Below are 20,081 nucleotides of genomic sequence, written 5' to 3' on the forward strand. Positions count from 1 at the left end.
AGAATTAGCATCTCCAAATCTGAGGCCATGGTCCCCTCTGTTCGATCTATGTTCCTACCCTCACCTATGGTCATGAGCTTTGGGTAGTGACTGAAAGAACGAGATTGCAGATACATGCGGCAGAAATAGGCTACCTCAGAGGGGTGGCTGTATTCTCCCTTAGAGATAGGATGAGGTGGTGGCCATCCGGGAGGGGTTCAGACTAGAGCTCCTGCTCCTTCACATCGAAAGGAGCCAGTTGAGGTGGTTGGGGCATCTGACAAGGATGCCTCCTGGGCGTCTCCTGGGTGAGGTGTTCCAGGCGTGTCCAACTGGGAGGAGGCCCCAGCGCAGACCCAGGACACGCTGGAGAGATTATATCTCTCGGCTGGCCTGGGAACCCATTTAGTGTTCCCAAGCTAAAGCAGGTGGCCGGGTAAAGGGAGGTCTGGGCTTCTCTACTTAGGCTGCTGCCCCTGTGACCCGGTCCCGGATAAGCAGCAGAAGAAGATGGATGGATGGATGGAAGTGTTAAGTGCCTAACTTGGAAAGACCTTCAGAAAGCCTGGCAAACTATTGCTCAAGACTATTTTATAACATAAAAAAAAGTCTGGCTGGAAACATAATGTCTACATTCATGACCCTGCAAGATCCCCACACGTTGCAAAGTTATCAAGTCTTTGTCCATCGACATGTTGCAAGATGTAAGAAGGTGACAGACTTGTCTTTTCAAAGTCATCTTAAAATGTATGATGGGCACAAGGACTTTGAGTATTTTTCTCATGACCCCTTTAGAAAACTTTTACTTTATTCTTTGTAAAACCACAAGAGATGAAGGACACCCCCCTCCCAAAAAAATCTTTTAATCTTTTTTATTCTTTTCATTTTTCATTTCAACACTTTTCAGTCAGACTTGAGCATTGTTTCAGTGAGGAATAAGGGCAGAAACACTCCTGACAGCCTCGATATGATCTGACAGCCTTTTCTTTTTGCTCTTAATACATTTTGTCATTGTGAAATTGAAAAATTCAAAAAGAGCTTTTAAAGCAGAAAGCTATATTATATATTTTAATATGAATACTTCCTAGTATTCCATCTGTGACTTCATGCAACTGCAGGCTCATCAGCAAGGTTAAAATGTTCAGGAAAAAAATGGAAAAATTTGTCTCTTTGCTATTCGAGTCATGTGTCTGCTTCAAAGAGTAAGATTCAGCCCTTTCTGTTCTGAAAAACAGTTTTCAGCCTAATGAATATTTGTTTGAAGTGTTTCAGATAATGAAATGATTCTAAAATATTAGTAAAGGACTGTGAGGTCTGTAGCGGTAGAAAAAACGTACGCCAAGTTGACTTATTGTTGTTTTATACTGTGACACGAGTCTCAGGTGCTGTTTTTTCAGACTGAAGGCTAACAGTGAGGATGAGGGTACATTAAAACAAATGATGGAACAGCGCAGAGAGGGAAAGGCTGCTTTTGATTCTTATTTGCATGACAGCCACTGGTAAATTGAGTCAGGCATCAGAGCTGATGGTGCTGCTCTACCAACGTGTGTGTTAATGTGTTTTTGCCAATGCTAAAGAGAATTTCACTGGAAGAATCGTGCAAATCCACTCATTTTTTCCCTCTTTCTGCTTCCAGGTCAAATACAAGATGTGCCCCTGGGCCAAGAGGAAGCGGCGCCTCGGGTCGAGGTGACCCCTGAACTTGACCTGGAAGTGGTTCCTGAAGCAACAGGAGACTGGCCGAACGTCTTCTCCTGACCGCAGCCCGCATGACTGCCAAGTATCAGAAAGCACTGCAGAGTCTCATGAGCACTTACTGGCTAAACAGCAAAGCTTTGCCAAACACAATAATCCTCTGAAAGGGGCTGTGTGGCTGAAAACGGATTTGAGGCCCTACCATCAGCTGAAGTGAATAGCGTTCATCATTTCTTTTCGTTACTGTTCTGCTCGGATCTCGGCATTCATGTGGATGTTTCTTTGACACCTGGCACCCAGCTAAGCTTTGTTGCCGACCAAATGCACCTCTACTCTCCGGCCTACTTCTGCAGGGCAGTGGAGCCCCGCCACCTCTCAGAAATTACTCAAGAAACTTATCAAAAAGCCCTTCAAATTCCCCAAATCCCACTTGGATTGTGCAGCTACAATCTGAACTGGGAGAACTCCATGGCCCACCCGACTGTGGACAAACACCCCCATAGCTCCTGTCTCCATCTGAAAATGGGTCCGAGCTGTTTCAGAAGGACAACACAAGGAGGACCTGCACAATATCAGTCAGGTGGTCTTAATGCTGTACATTCAAGTCCTCTGTCCTTGTAGCGGTCCCTGGCTGTTTATTCAATTCAGCATCAAAGCAAGGGGAGTCTGGCTCCCTCTGATTGGCCTAATGACTTTAATCCGTTCTGCTGCGGTCTGATTGTCATCAGTATGATAACCGCTGGAGAGGTTTGGTTCAGGGAACACAGGCATCCCAGATAAGTCTCCATTCTGGAGACAGAGGTCTCCCTCTAATGCCGGCCCTGCTGGAAATAGAGGAAACTGGAGCGTGCTGCAGAAACTTCCTAGTGACCAGTGTCGTCTCTTCTTCGGTGGTGTGCTCACAGGGAGCTGCAGGCAGCTTACCGCTGTCATGGCCTAAAAGCAACCGTCTTACAGTACATAAGACAGAAAGCACTTCTTTTCTACTGGTTTACTTTTGTCATATTTATACTGTACATATTTCATCTCCGAGTGAAATGTTTATTTTCGATTGATGTTTTAGTTTGAAAACAGCGGCTCACTGTGAAAGCTGCGCCATTTTCCAGATTCATGATTGAGGACTGCAACACTTTTTCTTTACTGTCTCACTTTGTAAATAGTGTAGTTAGATGGGGTATATTTTTTGATGAACCACCACAACACAGATTATTGGATATATATAATTTGAGCATTAGGTTGCATTTGTTATGAAGCAAAGCCAATGTACAGCTGTTTCTTCTTCTTTTCTATTGTCCATAATAAGTTAAGATTAAAGTAATTTTTCTACTAATTAAAGCTGGTTGTTTGTTCATTACTATGAATTACAGATAGAATAAACTGTTTTGACGTTTTGGATAATGGGGGCTTATCGGCTTTGTTGCCAAGAGTCAAATGAGGACAGTTGCTTTTGCACAGGAGGAGCATTCAGGCAATATAAAAAGGTGGTCCCCTGCTGATTTTGTGCTGCTTATCTGAGTCAGTGTGCAAGCAAAAAAAAAAAAAAGGAGGGGGGGTTCAAGCTATTTTTATAAACTGCCTCTCCAGGTGCGAAATGTGACAGGGAATGTGCTCATAAGTCACTCAAGATCTGCACACTAGATTTTGGCGAGTGAATTCAAACGGAGCATTTTTAACAAGAAAATTCCAGAAGGCACCTGGAGTCACAACCGTGGTCGGCTTGAGCAACGAGCCCGGCCTTGCTCTGATTTGTTGGGTAGAGGCAGTGCTTCTACATAAAAATACAAAGTAGCTGTTTGCTGGATTTGACCCAACACCAGCGTTGATATAAAACTAGTCAACAACTGTTTTTTCTTGAGTTTTTTGGACCAAACATGATGTAATCTATTCACTGGTGAGTTTGTGATCTGGATGTAGGAACTCCTGGCACAATTTTCACACAATTAAAATGTCTTTTTTTTTTTTTTTTTGTCTCTGTAAACCCACAGTGGGGATTTTAAATCAAACAATCAATATGCGATTGAAGTCCAGACTTTCAGCATCTCAAGGGAGGAAACTTCAGGTTATAGATGTCAGGATTTTCATGCATGTCTTAAAAACAGACCTTGGAATTAAAATCATGTCAATTTGTCCAGCTACTTCAGAGCATCTGAAATGGGGTCAACATATTAAAAATGGTTGTAATTCCTGAACAGTTAATGCAGTACTTTTCTTAAAGTCTTTGAAAGTCTACACAGCAAACTCTGGACCTATCTGTACCTCTTTGCTATATCGTCACATAAAACAGACAAATATCCATGTTGGGTAACTCCATCCTGTTTTCCATTAACTTCCCCATTCACTGTGCAACTACAATAGATTTCCCCAGGTTCAAATTAGAACTCATACAGCTGTTACATGGCTGGTGTTTCTGTGGCCTCTGATTCACTTTTGAATAACCACTCCAAAATGACGTGGAAAAGGAAGAAAAAAACATGTTTGGAGGGCCGTGTTTATCTCTAATTATGAAAGCTGTGGTAAAAAGAATTTCACATGTATCCTCTTGGGGGAAATGCATTCATACTTTCAATGCTCCAGCAAGCTTTTGTACTTCAGTAATTTCAGCATGACATGAAACTGCATATACTCTGTGTGATTACACATGTGCTAGAATAGCGAGCAGGTACTCCATCTGCTCCGGTCATGAGCTCGGAAAGCTTGGCCCAAATAGTGATTACCGAGTGAATCACGAATTTAGGCTTAATGGGAAAAAAAAGACTGGCATGTCTTTGTTTGGTGTGACCTTGTTATATCACTTTGTTTCACTGTTTTTTGTTGTTTTGTTTTTTTAAAAGATACATCATTTGCTGCTCTAGACAAAAAGACACTGCAGTCAGTAGAGCTGGTTTTATATATTTATATATATATAGATATATATATATTTTTTAAATGTTTTATTCTCAGTTAAGTGGCAGGTCGTGTTTTATTACACATACAGTAATGCGGAGGAAGTTTACATTCATTCTCAGGGTCCTTTCAGAACAAAGAAAAACAACACAGCTCTCAGAAGGCTCAAGCAAACAGGGGGCGGGTGGGGATGCTGCAGATCACACGTGGCTGCTTTTGGAAGATGGATGGAACAGCACAAAACTTCTTCTTTTTCTTGTTTGTTTTTTTACAGAAAACTCACAAATTGTCAAAAAGAACAAAAACACCTCATAATGTGTCATTACAAAGTTAGTTACAGAGCACCTTTTTGAAATTGTGTGTTTTTTATTATCCACATGAAGGAAAAACAGCACATTGTATTTGGTAGTCAGGAGGAAAGGCACTTATTGTTGAGCTTTATTTTTTAAGGAATTCAGTTTACAGTATCTGTGCCAAACAGGAGACAGAAGCAATGAGAAGAGGAGACTTACAGAACACTAAAGCACTGAAGAAAGGTCTGAATGTGGCATCGTGATTCAGATTCAAGGTTTTAAAAAAGGTGGAAAACTGCACTGTTATGTGTGGACAGGTAGATTAGTCATTATCTCATAGACTGAAAGAGACTACAGGAGAAACTCAATTTAGAAAATTTGGAAACTTTTACAACAAAACTCCAGATTCAGCCTTAGGTCCTATGATGACAAACGCAGATCAACGTACATGTAGGACAGGACGCTTAACTTAAGTGACGTAGACAGCGTGACGAGACAGAAAACCGCTCTTTTCTAAAACAGAAGTCACCCGGTCTTTTCACCCGATCGGCAGACGGCAATGACGGTCAAGTCAGTCGGACTTGCACCGGCCCTAACCTTCAGCTCTCCGGGTCTGCTTCAGTTTTAGCCACCTTGTGTTAGAAAGAAATACATGGAGACATCCACAGAAACGCAAATACACGTAAATATAGAGGGGTGGGGGCGTTCAGGCTGCACATGTGAGCGGCTTCGGGATCAACTTCGGCAAACGGTTCACACCGGTGATGATGACTGCATAGACTTAGCACAATGCAATGCAGGGAAAGGAGGGAGGAGACAGATTGTGTCGCTATCTACCAGCCAAAAGAGTGTTTGGGGCGGTGGGGGGGGGGTGGAAAGAAATGAGGGATTTAGTGAGCATTACAGTGTTAACAGAGGTGGAAGGGAAGGTGAGTCTAAGGGATGACTAAGATTTCCTCGTTTTCTTCCTCTCTTTTTTTTTTTTTTTTTTTTTTAAACACCCCCCCGTGCTCTTGAACGTCTTCCGTCGTGCTGTTGGAAGGGGCTGTACAGATGGACCTCAGCGTTTGGCTGGAGAAGCACTCCTGCTTCCCTGCATAAGACAAGACACATGATGAAAATGTGCACATGACATGTCGGCTTCAGCACTAAAAGAGAGCCCTCCGGTCATTTTGCACAGAGTGTAATTACAGTATTCACTTAAGCACTTTGCAGACAAATCCACGAATAGATCATTCAGCTAATAACTTCTGAATGAAAAAAACAGCCTTCACTGTGAATGACGGTCATTATAAACCATCAGCCTTGTGAAAAGATAAGCTGCCCAGATAAGTTGCTGTTTCTCTTTTGAATACATGATTTCATCAGCTTTCCCATTAAGCCTGAAATTGACACACATTGATGAATTAACCAACCTTCAGGCTTTTTATCTCCCATACGTTCTCAAACTGAACAATGACCTTAACATTTGCTTGAAAATCTTATTAGCTAAAGTTAAAGTCATAAGCAATGTGTTAAGACCAATGTGTCACCCACCTGCATCTGGAAAACAAACTTCAATACAAGAGCAGTAAATTTAGGTCAGTGTAATGAGTAATATGACAAACTAACCACCTCCTCTGGCCAGTTTCAATTCATTTTTTATATAAATGCATTTATATAACAATGTAGCTGAGATATGCAACTGTTTCCATGGTCTAAGGAGCTTGGAAAGAAAAGCGTTTCACCTCTCATCCGAGAAGCTTCTTCAGTTCTAGGGTCAAATGGTGGAGAGTCCCAGATTTAAGCTCAGTGTATTTCAGACCCAGCAACACACTCAGACAAAAACTGGTTCATCCGAAAGACAAAACTCCAAAACACAAACGTAACAATGTGGTGTATGCTGTACAGTGCAGCGAGGAATGCTCAGACCTCTACATTGGAGAGCCCAAACAGCCACTTCACAAGCGCATGGCACAACATAGAAGAGCCACCTCCACAGGACAAGACTCAGCAGTCCATCTGCACCTACAGGACAAAGGTCACTCTTTCAAGGATGCCAATGTTCACATTTTGGACAGAGAGGACAGATGGTTTGAAGGAGGAGTGAAATAAGCCATTTATGTCCACTGTGAGCGACCATCTTTGAACAGAGGCGGGGGTTTACGACACCAACTCTCTGCCATCTATAATCCAGTTTTGAGATCCCTTCCCAGACGCCTTAACGCCCACTCACATCCTGGGCTATCTGACCTCAGGAAATCACATGATAGGGTGGGGCCAGGTTTCATAATGAGCTCACCTGAAACCCTGGCTGATTGTGACCCACACCCGTTTTCATGCCTTGGCTCATGTGATTACGTAGAGGATCATCAGGGGGTCCTTTTGTCCCTCTGTGGGGGGAAACTCCCACTGGGTTTAAATCTGGGACTCTCCACCATTTGACCTTAGAACTGAAGAAGCTTCTCGGATTAGAGGTGAAACGTCTTCAAGCAACTTAAAGAAGTCCAGACGCTCCTTAGACTACGATGACCTGGATGACTGAGAACCTTCACAGAGATACTGTTTCCATAAAAAAAAAAAAAAAAGGATTTAGAATTATGAGAAAGTGTGTCAGAATCGAATATATTTAAGCAATGTTGTGCAATATGGCAAAGCTTCTGATGCTGAAGTAAAAGTGATTATGCAAGTGACAGATGTGAGTTTTAAAATGACACAAAGTAAAAAAAAAAATGTGAACGCCAAACAGAATTGTAAGAAAATGAAACAAAAATAGGGAAAAAGTCTGTGAAAGGTATCAGAAATGTAGTCAGAGTTTGTAAAAGCTGGGGCTCATCCAGCACAGAGGAAACATGAGAGCAGGATAGGTTGAAGATCGTTGGCCAGTTGCAAATACATTTGCTTTGTCATCTTCAAAGCAAAGATTTCCAGTCACCCATTGATTTTCATCCCAAAAAGAGTCCAGAGCAGACAGGCTGCTTTTATCTCAGAGCTCTCTCTTTACAGACTTTATTGAATTTTTTTTTTTTTTTCCTGTCTCGCTTGTTCTTGTTCGTGCCTGCTACTCTGCCAGAAAAAGCAAGCAGAGCAAAAGGCATAAAGATTATTCAAATGAGACAAATCTTTACAGACTGCAGTAGGAGAAAATCCTGCAATGTACAAGGCTTTTTATTCATAAAACAGCGGCTGCTGACTGCTCTAGCCATTTCACATGAAACTCGATATCTGTCCCGAAAGGGAGCGATGGTGTTCGGACTTAAAAAAATATCTTACTTCCATTTGGGCCTTGCTGACATTTATGTGTAGAAATGCTACTGTGACAGCACTAAGTCAACACTAATCAGCCTTATTAGGAAGATTCAAATGGAGCGTCCCAGGAGTGCGTCGCCTCTTGAGCTGTTTACACTCTTGTAGCTCACTGACAACAATTTAGCACTACAGACATGCTGCCCAGGGGAAATTTGAATATCTCTCTACTAGCAGTAATCGCTAAGCTAAATAACAATCTCAGGTACAGTCAGAGTGGCTGGCTAATTAAATCCTGTCAGGAAATAACTAGCAGAGCATGAAGACTCACACTCCTCTTCAAGACGCACCAAAACAAATCTGGTTATTAGGAACTGCTCTGGAGGGGCCGTGAAGGCAGCAATGTGAAGCTGATGGTGAAAATATAAATGATGGTGAATATAAAATTTTTTTAACATAACAGAAACATGCAATCAGCCAGTGCTAATCTATGGGATACGCATTAGTACAGACTTGGAACATTATTGCTGTCTGTCTATGTGACATTCATTAAAATTTTCTCAGCTTCTTTATTATTTTTGCATCAGTTCTCTCATCTGTTTGTAAATTACCTGCGTCTTAAACACCAGAGAATCACACAATAAAACACATTAACAGATGGAGGCAGCGGGAGATCAGCAGCTCCTGTGCAGCTCCTATATTTTGGCTGCTAATGTGTTTTTTGTGCCAGTTAATACATTCCCGAACACAAAAAAAGGACTAAACTAAACTAAACACTGTATTGCTTGTCACATGATTAATGCCAGACCTTATTTTGTAACAGCATAAAAAAGGGGTTATATTATAAGCATTAGAAATAGTCCCAGCGAACCCTCATCAAAAGTGGATCTTCTGCATGATTATATCAGCGCTGGCGTAAAGCTTGTAGCGTGCACGATGAACAATTTTGTGTCTAAAAGCCTCTTATTATTCTGCTGCTGCCTGCTTTAGCAATGACATTACAATGGCTTCTAAGCATATCAATGCTGAACAAACGAGCAGCGACTCAAACTCAAGTATCCCTCCACCAAGTTTCGGTTACTCACTCTGCTGCTGATATTATCACTGTGGCAAAGAAGAAGACAAGGCACGGAGAGGGATTAGGGAGAATCATTTTCTGTTTGCATTACTAGTGAAGAAAATCAGCATGAAGAAACAGAGAAAGCAGTGTGATTTTATTTATTTTTTTACCATTTTGAAGATCCTAGTCAGGGTGCCTTTGCCGTCCCCTGCACTGGCCTTCTTGCCTTTAGCAGACTGTGACTTCTGGGGGCCCTGGCAGTGGGAGGGAAGAATTAAAGTGTGTTAAAGGACTCTGCAGAAAGCTCAGCCATCTCTTAATCCTCTGATAGAGAGCCCTGAAGAAATTTCCAGCCCAGCATATGACAATGATAAATTCAGAGTTACAAGGGATGGTTTTCTTCGTGACAGATTGGTGTGCTTTCCAAAAATTGTGTAAATGTTTGCAGAATATGCTGCAATCCGCTGGTGAGGTTTTCATCCAAATATTTGAATTATGCATAAAACCATCAAGCAGCATATCCAGTTTTTGCTGATTATTTGAATGTCATTTCTTCTGTTTGATAAATAGAAGAGGACCATTCGTATTATCATAGGTGTTGACATTTAAAACTGCCCTGCATTGATGGATCGGTGTGCCTTTTAAAAACACCCCAAGTGCTAATTGTTAATCAGCATAATCAGTGTTTCAATCTGGTAATATTTCAGACACTAGGATGAAAGTCCTTGGACATTCTTTTCAAGTAGGTGTAAAAATGTAATCAACCCAACATACTGAGGACTGCTCTGAGAAAAGCAGTTAGGGACCGTCTGAAAATTACAGCAGGGAGCTGAGCTTAAATTAGGCTGTCCTCGCAACACATTCAAATCCTTTTACTCCATTGCCTTTATTCATGTACCACCCTTATGACACTTGACACATGATAAAAACAAAAACAAAGGCTTTTTCTAAAAGTGTAATTAAGCACTTTATTAGGTGCACCTTGCTACCAATAGTCAGGCAGTTTGTGGTGTTTAAACCAGGGGTCTCGAACACCAGGCCTTGAAGGCTGGTGGGCTGCAGGTTTTAGATGTCAGCACACCTGAATCAAATGATTAGTTCATTATCAGGCCTCTAGAGAACTTCAGGACATGTTGAGGAGGTAATTCAGCCATTTAAATCAGCTCTGTTGGATCAAGGACACATCTAAAACCTGCAGGACACAAGCCAGCGAGGCCTGGTTCGAGACCCCTGGTTTAAACAATGCCCAGTTGGTACTAAAGGGCCCAAAATGCACCAAGAAAATATTCCTCACATCATTAGACCATCACAAGCCTGAACCAGTTTTAGGTGTGCCTAATAATGTAGCTGGTGAGTATACTTGTGTAATAAATAACTATTTAAACAAATTTGAATACTCGTCTACCTCGGGTCCAAAGAACAACTTCATTCTCTCCCTTGCCAGTAATTTCTGCACAGCCCCTAAGCAAGTCTGCTTTTTCACTTTTACCCACAGTCATCCTGCTGCTGCTTCACATACATGATGGAGACATTAAATTAAATGCTTGCCAAATGAAGCAGAAGGCGGCCTCGCTTCAGTCGTTCTCAAAGTAATTTCGGAAATGCAACAAGGATGATGAAGAGGAGTAGGCCTGTGTTATCATGGATGCACAATATGCGCACATGATGTGGATGAGTCGGGCTGCGAGGTCACCAAATGGAACTGATATACTTTGAAAATGGACTTAAGTCAAGGAAGGAAATGAGGGCATTATCGCTGATGTATGGACAGATTATGAAGGCTTAAGTGGATGATGGAGAGTAAATGGAAAGAGAGCCACAGGCATCATGCTGAAGGCAGTTTGAGAAGATGAACTCAGCTTCCTTCAAGTTTAATTAGGCATGATACCTCCATTTGGATTTTTTTTTTGTGTTTTAAACCACCTACCAGGCCTATCTTGGCTGCTAGTCCTCTCCACTGGGTGTGTAGAGAAGCGAAAGACAAAGACAAGAGATAGGAGAGAGAGGAGACAAATAGCAAAAAAAGGGTGTCTTACTCAGTGCAAAGGCGGGATGGGAAGGAGAGGAGGCAGGTAGGAGAGTCCATCCAGAGGGAAGGAGGGGAGTCACAGGGTCACAGAGGGGAAGGCAGGTGCACAGGAGGTGCAAAGGGAGGTAGAGGAAGGAGGAGCAAGGCAGATGCTCACATCGAAAAGAGCACAAATTTAGTGACATTTAGCAAGGAAAGCATTGCCCACAAAGCATAAAGCTGCACATATATGTTCCCCAAGGCTGTTTCTGCACATTTACACATCTCATCTGTATTTACTGTTTCAACTGATGCTCAACGAGTTGACCTTTACTACCTGAAACTGATTCTATTAGAAAACAATAAATAAAATATTACATTTTTAAAAAATGTACCTTTATTCAGTGTCTTTAGACCTTATGATACACCATAAAGATACACCATCCATCCTCTTAACTGCTTATGCACGTTAGGGTCTGTAGCCTATCGCAGCTGTCATTTCGAATCAAACATAAATGCAGAATCCTTTTAACAAAGTAAGAAAGACTCACCCTAGACTTGGGAGGGGCAGGGGACACCTGAAGAAGAGTTAATGACAGAAGGTAAGAAGGTTTTCACAGAGCGGTGGCCTGTTCCCGCCACTTGAATCGTTCATCACGTATAACGGCGAGCATATTAACGTCGACCTCAGCAAATGAGACGGTTCCAATTAAATAAACAGATCTTGTGACTACAAAATGCCATAATTGATAAAAAGGCGAATAGCCAATAAGAATTGGCACTTTATGTCGCGAGATGCTAAACGCACAATCTGGTCCACCAACCAGCAGCTGGCACTGTTCGATAAGTCCCACAATGGGGTGCAAAGACTGTTAACTGCAAGAACTTCTATTAAAGGCGATTACTTTGATTACTTTTAGGCGATTATCTTGATTTACTTTCTGTATCATACAAGTCCCTAAATCAAAGCGGGGTTTTCTCATGACATTTTCAACACCACCACTTCTGCAGTGTCATCAAATCGCTGCAAGGACTCAACTTTGTTTGACTCAACGTTATTTGACTCATTCTTCACGACGCAGGCGGAAAAGGCTTTTAGTTAGAGACCAAAGGAAGTAATAGGAGAGTAAAGACACAAATACTGAATAACAATGGAAGAAAAGCCCACGCTGACAAAAAACATGTCTGACTCAATGTGAAATGTCTGGTGTGAGAGGATATGAGTGTTTCTAAGGTACAGTTCACTTTAGGGATTACTCACAATCGTGCGGAAGAAATGGACCACGGCGTTCTCGGCCCCGCGCTTACGTGGGGAAGTTGCAGAAGCTTTCTGAGGGCCCGGGGAGAGAGCGCCTCGGAAAGAGCCCTGGAAAAAAAAGGGAAGGAAGCATAACAGTAATATGGCTTCACTGACCTTTACTCAGTGTCGCTAATAGTAAATGTCAGCAAGGTTGGGATTTCATGAATCTCTAATTTAGCCAATTGAAAATAATGTCACATATGGTGTTAACTACCTGAAACATGACTAATTTTAGTTTTAATTTTAGAGTGTTTCATAATGGACAGTGCTGCTGCATCAAGGTGTGAATGTCTTCACTCCTGAAAGTCGTGGTGTATTCAGAAGTGGCTGATGATATCATTGTGCAAAATCGTTGCACGTCACCTCATAACCTTTAGGGGCAAAACCTCTAGCCACAAGCTATTCAAAACAAAAATGGTACAAATGAGCTGTTGGAGTTGTCTGTGTTCTCCTGTCAAAGGGTTGATGTCAAAAATAAAGAGTAATTATCATCCCAAAGTAGAATTAAATGCAGCTAATTGCTTTAAAGTCATGCTTTAAAGGGTACATTGAGGTGACTTTTTATGCCTGTGTGAGAACTGTGGTGCATTTAAAATATTTAACTGATGGAAACATCACGGGGACACAAAAAGGTGGCAGGTGAAATGCATAAAACTAACACAAATAGCGGCAATAAGCAGCAACCCAGAGAAAAAGGAACAAAATTCATTTCCACCTACTCACTGTGTGCTAATGTTAGTGCGTTGATCAGTTTCAGTGACCCTACTAATGTAACAGGAAAACCTCTGTATGTGTGTGTGTGTGGGAGAGGAGGATTCACATCCATTACCTCACATCAAAGAACCTTAAGGTAACCAAAGGGGGAAAACTTTACTGCCAACACCATTACGCAATCTGAGAGCCATCTGGTGTCACACACACTAACTTTAATGGGTTTTGTTTAAAAAAAAAAAAAAAAAAAAAAAAAAAAAAGAAAAGAAAAAGAAAGAAAAAATGTAAAATTACAATAAAAACTTCCCAGAAACAGGGACGCCCTGTTTTCTTCTTGCATTTCCTCAGTGATGTCTTTGTGTGCTCTCTGCTGCTTCAGTGCTGACCCTTTAATGCTTATGTGTGAGTGGAGGTGTGAATGAAAAAAGTTGAGGAATTCGAGTGATCTCGGTGACTGAGAGGAGAAGAAAAAGTAAAAATTGGCAGGATTTTTGTTGCTATATCCTCATTTTCTGTCAGTTGCCCCCTTTGAGGAGAGAAAATCCTTTTCCTTTTGTTTTCTCTGTTTTGCTCTCTTCCATTTTCTTTATCATTTGGTGAAACATGTGCATAATAACTTCTGTAACTGCTCCTGTGAGTGCTTCATCTACATTTCAAATGAATATTACACATTAGTTTTGAGAAGACAAAAAAAAAAAAAAAAAAAACAGGGGGCGCGGTCGTCCATTAGTGCCTCTCCTGCTGTTAATGGAGCCATTCGACTCTTGAGCAAATGATATGGAGGCATTAAAACCAAGTTCCTGCAGTGGTTCTGTTCAGCTTCTGGAACTACTTTTTAAACTTAATTGGCATCTGAAAGAGAGGGCGGTTGCAATCACTGATAGCTTTATGTCTGAAGAGAAACGACATCAAGCAAGCAGGTGTGACGGAGTTTTTTTGGATTTGTGTGCTGCTTTCATTTAAGTGCCTGCTAAAGTTCCTTGAGATTTTAGCTCTTTGTGCCAGCCACTTTTCATGTTAAATACCTACATGTTTTTCTATTTCCATTCCTTAATTGAGACTGCACTGAGCTGCAATTATTGTTTTAATGAAATAGTTTGACATTTGTCAAATATACTCATGTTTATTTGTCGAGTCTTCAGAGCTCTAATTCATGCTAACTATGGCGATGTAGTTAAGAGACTACTAGCTTAGCACAAAGACTACCATGACAGTTTGAGGACTACAACAACTGTTTACTCGAGTTTTCAGTTTTGTTAGCTGGGCTAACATTATGTAAATTCAACCGTAAATTTTCATCTCTTTTGTAGCCTCTTCACCAGTCTACAACCATGCAATTTTGGCTCCCCCTTACCGGTTTTGTAGTGACTAAGCAAGGCAGCCATTTATGCAGCAGAAGCAGGTCGATGTTAGCCCGTTAGCTAGCAGCAAACCTAGCTTAATCCTGCAATAAAGTGGTCACTTGTCAAGAGCTTCATTACTTCTTTACGTTTTGTCATTATTGCCTATCCTGCCTTTAATAAGACTTACAAATATTCTATAATAGACTGTCTCTTTTTACCTATGAAATTATAAATGTGACTGGCACCTTACAAGATAACTGGTTACCATATCAAAACTAACCATATCAACAATAAAGTTAATATTTGGTTATTTGTAATTTGTAACTTACAAATTGTATTTTCTTTTTAAATTGTCAAACCACTGTGGTTATCACTTAGTACTCCGTGTAGCCTATGCAGTTTTTTTTTTCTTGTTTTAGAGCAACCAAAGTTGCAAGTAGCGTAGCATTCATTTGAATGTGGTTCCAAGTTTTGGGGAACATTTATTATTCATTTTAAATTCCAATAATGATCAGTATTACTATAATTTCACCACATTTAAAATTATAACCCACTTGTTTTTTAACTTAGCGGAGGTAAGAGCTGGAGGTAAACCAGCTACAGTAGCTACTACTAACAAAAAAACAAACAAGCCCAAAACAGAACAAACACATTTTTAAAGTCAAAATTACTTGTATTCAATAATCATTAGTCATAGTCAATAATACCAATTAATAGCAATACAAGACAATTTGTTTTTGTTTGTTTTAATTGAAACATCTTCAGTCCTTCCTCCCACCTCATGCTTTTCCACACACACACTTCCATTATTAGATTGATTATATTTGCTAAGTGGTGCATAACCCAAACACACAGAGGAAACATTTGAAATGCTTGTACATTTCCCCCCCGCCGGCCAATCTCCTCAAAAGACAGCATTTGTTTTTAGTCTGCAGTAAGTTACTGTGCCACAGTGGCCGACTTGTTTCTTGGTCTTATAGTGCTGAACATAAACTTCTGTTTTCAATCAGCTTTAGGTAATCACTGAACTCAGCTCTGTTGTATTATCTTTTAATTTCATCTTCAGACTCATACAAACAATTCAATCCAGTTATCCATTACTTAGCTCCAAGTAGAAATAAAAAGTAGATCAGCTTTCCAATAACGCCTCATATTTATATGACTGACTGAACAGTTAAATATAGTATCTTGTCTTCTGGCTCAGCCTTTACAACCAAAAAGTATAGTTTAACATGATTTTTTTCCACCCTTATTTCCCCTCTGATCTGCAGTAAATACGAGTTGAACAGTTGTTAGAGCAGTTAAAATAATTTATTGCACTTAGAACTAGAAAGAGACATTGAGCCAAACACAGTTAAAACAAAAACAATGCGCTGATGTTGTTAAAGAGTTTTAATCAAGCAAATATCCAAAAAGCTTAAACAGGATCAGGTTAGGAACAGATCACCGGTCACAGCAGATACAGTTATTACAAAGGCATTACACAGCAGTGGATTATTGCTGGGCCACTGTTGTTTTAAATAAAATCTCAGACTGGATCATGGATCACATGAGAACCTGAGGTGAGCAAAGCAATGAGACAGGGGGTCGCAGAGCCCCTCTCCCCCATCCCAAGACACTGGCATTTAAGAGTCCTCAAAACATTGGGCTCCAACTGTGAGCTGTCCTGTAAAAAGCCTGACACTACTCCTGCACTAGAATATGACTCACTATGCATGTCATTCAGAAAATTAGGAGGCAAATTAAGACTTCATAATTATTCTCAGTTCTTTATGAGTCTTCATTTCTGCTTGAATAGCTAATGCTCATGCAAACGTAATTTTCTATCCAATTAGCACATCATTATCCCTGTTTGAAATAATCAAATCCCGTTACTATTCAGATGCAGATTAACTGCAGCTGTATTGTGTCCTAAGACCTGAGTTGGTTTTTTATGGCGTCTTCTCACAACTTTAGACTACTTGGGGACGGTCTTTATATCTTCTCAAAGCCCCGACTCAGGTTTAGATTGAAAAATATGTAAATAAATCAGACAGAAAGAACATTAATAAGCACGAGGGATCAGTGTGCAATAGACTCCACATCTGCCGGTATGAAAACAATTCAACTCTACTGAAATAAGCATGCATATTCACAATCCAACGAGAAACACTGAGACAATCTGTCTTACTAATACTGCAGCCCGCAAATCAAAGTATGCATCAGGAACGTCTGTGGAGAATCTGTGCACACAGACTAGATACTGAGATTCAAAAATATCTGTCTTTAAGAGGAAATCTTTCTGGAAAAATAAATGTTTGCAGCCAAAAATTAGTGCAGGTTTTTTTTTTTTTTTTTCCTGTGTTGTTTGTTTTGCTAGAGGCAACAGAGGTGAGACCAACCTATCATTTATTTGAGATGTGAGCACTCGTTCATTTGAAGGCAAATCCTCGGTGAACACATAAATATATATTTATAGTTTGTCTTTTGTAGACTCGCCATCAATACGAGAAACAAGATACAATTTCATGGCCACGGCAAAAATGAGAGAAACCAAACAAACACGGCAGCGAATTAAGAGCTGACATTACATGAACGCTTCATAATTTGTTCTGTCGACACGTTCCCTTAATTTATTTTCCAAAGTAAAATAATGTCTGATCAGCTGAACAGGCTAGGGAAAAAAAAAAAGAACTGTGATATATATATATAGATAGATATATATATATATATAACCCCATTTTATCCTGAATCTTACACTGAAAACAATTTCATGGCTGGCATAAGGCAAAGGGAAAAATGCATATTTTCATGTTGTTCAATGATTTCTCTGCAATTATTATGTGCCAAAGCACTCTGATTAGCACTCTGCGGGGTTAGAAGAGCTTTACAAAAGGAAAAAGCATACAATCAGAGAGATATTGTTGCCCCCAGGAATAAGCTCGCCATACCATATGATTCCTTTCAAACTATTATCATGTTTTCAGACAGCTGTCACAGTGAGTAGACGTGACTCGTGATGGATCATACAGATCAAGCGCACTTCCATTCCTTCTTTCTCAGAGAACTACATTGCAGGCTCAGCTTGCTGCAGTAGCATCATCAAGACAAGCAGATATACTCAGCGCTGTGTGGTAAACTCTCTGCGCTCATAAACCAGATTAGGTGCTGAAGCTTGGAATTTTCTATTTCGTCACCACCTCCAGAGGGCATCGCTGAATGGACCGAAAGCGAGTGGAGCCGGCTGAGCTGTGGCAACGCTGCCAAGACTGGTGCCAGGAGAATAAATGGAACATTTGCTATCACAAATGTTCAGACTATTGGCAGGCACTATAGCAACATATATAAAAAAAATGTTGTTGTTGTTTTTTGTTTTTGTTTTAAAATGGGATTTTCTTTCTCTCTTTCTTAATTTTTTGAACAAAGTGGGCCTCACAGGAATACTGTTAAAGATTTGCTACTGTTCATAAAGGAGGTCATCTCAACAACATCGGAGTACATGGTTATTAGAAAGCAGCGCAGGCTCAGATGCTTCATAATCGCTCGCCTGCCAGACAAGCCTGTTCTTTCTTAACAGGATGCAGACTTGTATATTCCCAAACCTGGGATGATATTAAGCTCCTACACTAATATACTTATTTATATGCTAATACACTGTACATGTACTACTTGTTTGATCAGTTGTAGCATCATTTCATCCTCAACTTTGAAAGTGACTTAGCAGACTGTGGCAACGTGCAAACAGTAGTGAAGTACCTCCCTGTGGCTCGTTTATCAAATTATAGCTTAAAAATTTTTTTTACATACAAGGAGGTGAATTTCCCAGCTTATCATCACCATCATTGCAAAAAGTACCTGAACTGAGCTGTTCTCCAGTTTGACAAACGTTCCAATTAACAACAAGCTTAATGACAGCAACATGTGAAACACTATAACGTTACATCTAGAGATATTAGATCTGACTGAAGAGGAAAATGTTATTAATGTCAGTACCATTCAAATAAACAGAATAAAGAAATATTCTTAAATGGGTCAAAATCACAGCGTCTTTAGAATTAAAACAAAAAAACAAAACGAAGAAACTAACCCCCGCCCAAAGTCATTATCCAGTGTCGATTCAGGATCAGCCAGGTAATGTGAATCGCATGACAATGTCAGACTTTGGTTTAACATAAAATCAACAGTAAAACCAACACTATTATACATGACAGATATCTGACAACAGATTCTAACAATGTGTGTTAGCGAATCACAAGTAACAAGTGGTTCTGGGAGCCACTCTGCAGAACAAACTAAGGTACATAAGAAGGACTGAATCTCTTGGTTTCCTCACCTTGCCCTTCCTCTTCTTGTCCCCTCCAAAGAACTTTCCAATCTGATCCAGGAGGCCGGGGTTCTTCTTCCTCCGACCCAGGCCGAAAGCGGCCTGTGCAGAGCTGCTTGCGGATGCCATGGTTGTATTAGCAGTTGGTATTACGCTTGTGTTTGTCAAATGTGGGGTTCTTGCGTCTCTCTTAAATGAGAGCCGACAGAGGAGGAAAAAGAAAAAAATAGAGGAAAGGGAGGGGAGGAAAAAAAAAAGCTAGCCTAATCTAGGTCCTGTTCTTGGCTCTCCGACCCGCACTCTGAAGCCGCTCCGCTGTGCTCCTGGATGGTCTGCAGCTCGTCCGATTCGGAGGGTCGGTCTTTGAAGGTGTTGTCCTCTCGGCCCGGGGCATCTCGGGAGAAGAGGCGGACCAGGTGGGGGCGTGGTGTGGCAGCGTCAGGGTCAGCTGTGCTGGCGGGGCTCCAACACTGGTGGGGGTCTGTGGAGTCAGTCACCGCTGGCTTCTCCGAGACGCAGCCATTGTTCTGGTTTGCATCTGCCTCACTCAGGCCTGCGCGAGAAACAACAAGGGTCATCTATGGGCTTGGGCCTGCATGGCACACAACAAACCCAGAGCAGCACAATGGCTTCTTTTGATGAGAGCAGGGCCTTCCTGCTGCAGCGAAGACCAACAGAGCTAATACAATTTACATGTTAGCTGCAATGAAACCAACCAGTGAGCTGGAAAAGGTGTGAATGAGACATGAGTAACTGAAAGATGTTCAGTAAGTTAACTACTCCCTTCTCAGGGGCTCTTACCACATTGTGGGCTCTACTTGTATGCTGTAGTAGGTGGGATCACTAGTTTTGACTCAAACACAAGTAATTAGACTCTTGATTTTTATCTTTATTTTGCAATAATTCAACTATTTCACTTTACAAGAGCAGTTTTAAAACAATCACTCTGAAACTTGACAATGGCAACGGATTATCTTCCCATCGTGGCACTTTTTCGCTTCAACTCAGGGGCGGCTCTACGGGGGGCAATCCCCCTCCCCCCTGCTGTAGAGCCTTGCCCCCCCCACACTCTCTGAATCGTCCACTTTGACAGCTATCCGTTAAACTGGCCAGCTCCCACAGCAGAGGACATCCAGTGCATTCCTCCGTCCAAAACAATACGCACACTGTACTGACAGAAATGGTGTAGCACTACACCAGAGAATCTGCATGCTAATGCTGGCTGAAACAGTGGTCTTTTGTCACAGCTGCATAGTTATTACAAATAAACAAAGGGCCCAC

The 20,081-nt window shown here is 41.1% G+C and overlaps 3 protein-coding genes across 8 annotated transcripts in view; 1 reads left to right on the forward strand and 2 right to left on the reverse strand.

Moving 5' to 3' along the window:
* The window catches only part of znf236 (zinc finger protein 236), a 60,521-nt gene extending 56,006 nt beyond the window's left edge, over positions 1-4,515 (forward strand). For both annotated transcript variants that reach the window (XM_026185244.1, XM_026185245.1), the window contains exon 32: positions 1,616-4,515. In XM_026185244.1, the coding sequence (XP_026041029.1) occupies positions 1,616-1,737 (122 nt within the window). In that variant the 3' untranslated portion in view covers positions 1,738-4,515. The remainder of the gene's footprint in view (positions 1-1,615) is intronic.
* Positions 4,516-4,589: 74 nt separating this feature from the next.
* LOC113032357 (myelin basic protein-like) lies at positions 4,590-18,938 on the reverse strand. 5 transcript variants are annotated; one of them, XM_026185247.1, is made up of 7 exons: positions 18,810-18,938; positions 12,405-12,509; positions 11,695-11,721; positions 11,063-11,092; positions 9,306-9,389; positions 9,161-9,179; positions 4,590-5,943 (listed from the first exon to the last, which is right to left on the reverse strand). In XM_026185247.1, exons 1-6 carry the CDS (start codon positions 18,927-18,929, stop codon positions 9,177-9,179), a joined length of 369 nt encoding a protein of 122 aa, XP_026041032.1. In that variant the 5' UTR covers positions 18,930-18,938; the 3' UTR covers positions 4,590-5,943; positions 9,161-9,176. The 5 variants fall into 5 exon arrangements, with proteins under 5 accessions (XP_026041032.1, XP_026041031.1, XP_026041034.1 ...); XM_026185246.1 differs by lacking the exon at positions 9,161-9,179 and having other exon boundaries at positions 4,904-5,943; XM_026185249.1 differs by lacking the exons at positions 9,161-9,179; positions 11,063-11,092 and having other exon boundaries at positions 4,904-5,943; positions 9,306-9,380.
* Positions 18,939-19,046: 108 nt separating this feature from the next.
* mbpb (myelin basic protein b) overlaps positions 19,047-20,081 on the reverse strand; it is a 50,332-nt gene continuing 49,297 nt past the window's right edge. Inside the window, exon 4 of the mRNA XM_026185251.1 lies at positions 19,047-19,353. Within this exon, the coding sequence (XP_026041036.1) occupies positions 19,064-19,353 (290 nt within the window). The 3' untranslated portion in view covers positions 19,047-19,063. The remainder of the gene's footprint in view (positions 19,354-20,081) is intronic.

Source organism: Astatotilapia calliptera, chromosome 11, assembly GCF_900246225.1.
Source record: "Astatotilapia calliptera chromosome 11, fAstCal1.2, whole genome shotgun sequence".
Classification (NCBI taxonomy): domain Eukaryota; kingdom Metazoa; phylum Chordata; class Actinopteri; order Cichliformes; family Cichlidae; genus Astatotilapia; species Astatotilapia calliptera.